The sequence below is a fragment of the Guillardia theta genome (assembly GCF_000315625.1).
Source record: "Guillardia theta CCMP2712 unplaced genomic scaffold GUITHscaffold_44, whole genome shotgun sequence".
Lineage (NCBI taxonomy): Eukaryota > Cryptophyceae > Pyrenomonadales > Geminigeraceae > Guillardia > Guillardia theta.
This window is the reverse complement of record NW_005434630.1, coordinates 4,055-6,458: the sequence shown is the minus strand read 5'-3', so window position 1 is coordinate 6,458 and position 2,404 is coordinate 4,055. Positions and strand designations below refer to the sequence as shown.

The window sequence follows — 2,404 nt, the reverse complement described above, 5'->3', positions numbered from 1 at the left end:
GGAAGGAGGAAGAAATAAATGAGGTGGACATGGGGCAAGCAACGAAGGTAAGGGCAGGTAAGCCGGTGGGGGAGGGGGGAGGGGGAGGCGGGGGGAGGAGGCCGGGCTCTCGGGCCCGGTCCGGACCGAGGCCCGGGGGAAGGGACGTGAGTCCCAGGGACCCATCCACAACCCACTTACCACCCCATCCATCATCCACTCACTGGCCGAAGGCTCTCAACTGTGCCTTGCCAGCAGAGAAGGTGTGTGGGGAATTCAGCCATCATCTTTCTTGCACTACTTTCACTGCGTAGCCGGAGAATGATACCAGACCCATCCCAGATCCCTGGGGTTTAGGGCCCGTTGACAGAGGCATGCTGCTCTGTGGCGCGTAGGGAGAGCGCAAGGGCACCGGAGGAAGCTGCGAGCAAGAGGTTTGTGCAGTTCAAACAGCTTTCTAAGTATGGTACTACAGTATGATGAGAGCGTTCGCAACCTGCTGTATCGGAGATCATGCCAATACACGCAGGGTGAGCGCTCAGGAGGCCACGTCGAGGAGGCCGCCGACCTCGTCGAGAAGGTGAAGAGCTTCACCAAGCGTTATCCGAATAGTCGGACAGCTCATGCTTGCAGAGCTGAGGGGGGATGCACTCCCGACGCTATCGCAGAAGCCATCCGCTCGACATGTCGGCAGGCGAGACGCGACCTGTTTGAAGACTCTCTGAGCGCATGGAGCCCAGAGTCGAAAGCATGGTTCATGCAACAGATGAAAGAGGCCAAACAGCAGAATGTCGAGACTTACATCGGCACCGAAGACACCGAGGAGACCTCCTTCATCTCCATGACTCTCCTGGGCATCTCTCGATGTATGTGCGACAAGAAGACAAATTGAAAATGAAGTTGACGGAGCTGGGACTCATAGTAGACTCAGTCGATAGAGACGACAAGGCCATCATGTGGAAAGACATCTCAGTCACCATCTCCTTCCTTCGGAATGAAGAAGCCATCGCACTCTGGCAAGGCAGCAGAGAGTACAGCATCGACGGGCGAATTTTCAGAGCAACTGAAGTCAGCATTGCACACGACCGGTCGTTCAAGCTCCGAGCCAAGCGAGGACCTTGGGGCAAGGGAGGGAGCCTTGCCGAGCTATCGCAGCTCCTAGCTCTTGGAGGAATGTCGACGGCGGACATAGCTCGGATCTATCAATTCCAACTGATCTCGCAATGTCTCGCCGCAGCAGAGGTACAACCGCTGGCGGGCATGCTCGTGCAGGGTGCTGGGCAGAGAGGTCGCAAGGGGCCGAGCCCGAAGACGTATGTCGCTGTTGGAGCAAGCAGCAGAGAGAGCTCGAGTGGGTACTATCCTGCCCATCGACGGCCAGCTGCGAGCAGACGTTGGCCTCGTTCAGAGAGAGCGAGGCGATGGAGGGGGTGCACCTGACTCTCGTCAGCGACGACGCCAAGCTCAGAGAGACGTTTGCAGTCGAGCTCACAGCAGACACCTTCGTGCCGAGAGGAAAGATCGCCAAGCAGAGGAAGGTACTTCGCGACAGGGAGCAGGCTCCAAGCGGCAGTTTCAGGGTGCAGATCAAGTCGAGGTCAAGCATGAGCACAGGCCGCTTCTCGAGGAAGGAGATGGAAGCACTGTGCGGAGGAGGTAACACATCGACCACGCGAGTCAAGCGAGCCATGTTGGAATTAGCAAGAAGAATGGACCTCAAGCTTGCCAGCATTGAGGTTCAAGAAGATCGAGACACGCTGAGCTGGGATGGGAGCCTGATAACTCTCTCCCTGGCGACCAAGGCAGAGGCTCGACGTCTGATGGACGACATGCCCTTCTACTTGGAAGGGACCCTGGAAGTCAAGCTGGAAGCTGTGGGTTTCAAGTGGAGCTCTCAGGATGAAGAGGAGAGCGAGGAGCAAGCTCAGGAGCCACAGGCGGAGCAGCAAGGCGCTGGATGGCTGGAGCTCAGCGACATCGACAGGATCACTCTGGAGGCGGCCTCGCCGTCAGGGCCAGTCGACCAGCAGGTCTTGGTCGACCTCTCGACGATGCTCCTGGAGACGTCAGAGGAGGATCTACTTGCTGGCAAGCCGATCTCGCTGGAGCTAGACAAGAGTGTCGGCAAGCTGCATGACACCTTCTACTCGCCGGGCAACGTGGAGTTCATGACGCTCGGAGCTTGGGCAGCCACGCCGTCGTTGGGATCGAAGCGCAACATTTTGAAAGAAAAGCTCAGAGCGTACCTGGGCAAGCAGCGCTGGACTCAGGTACAGGGGAACAAGAAGCAGAAGCAAGCAGCGAGGAGGGGCAGCGCTTTCTCTCCAAGAGCAGCAGCAACTGATGCGCTCGAGCAGGAGGCTGAGAGCGATGACATCGAGAGTCGATCTGTGAGCCTCTTGTTTCTTGCGATCAGTAAATTTGC

General features: G+C 57.7%; 1 protein-coding gene across 1 annotated transcript in view; it reads left to right on the top strand.

Annotated features, from left to right (window-relative positions):
- GUITHDRAFT_110154 (hypothetical protein) overlaps positions 1–2,404 on the top strand; it is a gene marked incomplete at both ends in the record, with an annotated part of 5,753 nt that overhangs the window by 829 nt on the left and 2,520 nt on the right. Inside the window, 5 exons of the mRNA XM_005830620.1 lie at positions 235–330; positions 375–413; positions 455–845; positions 902–1,334; positions 1,388–2,369. Coding sequence (XP_005830677.1) covers positions 235–330; positions 375–413; positions 455–845; positions 902–1,334; positions 1,388–2,369 — 1,941 coding nt within the window. The remainder of the gene's footprint in view (positions 1–234; positions 331–374; positions 414–454; positions 846–901; positions 1,335–1,387; positions 2,370–2,404) is intronic.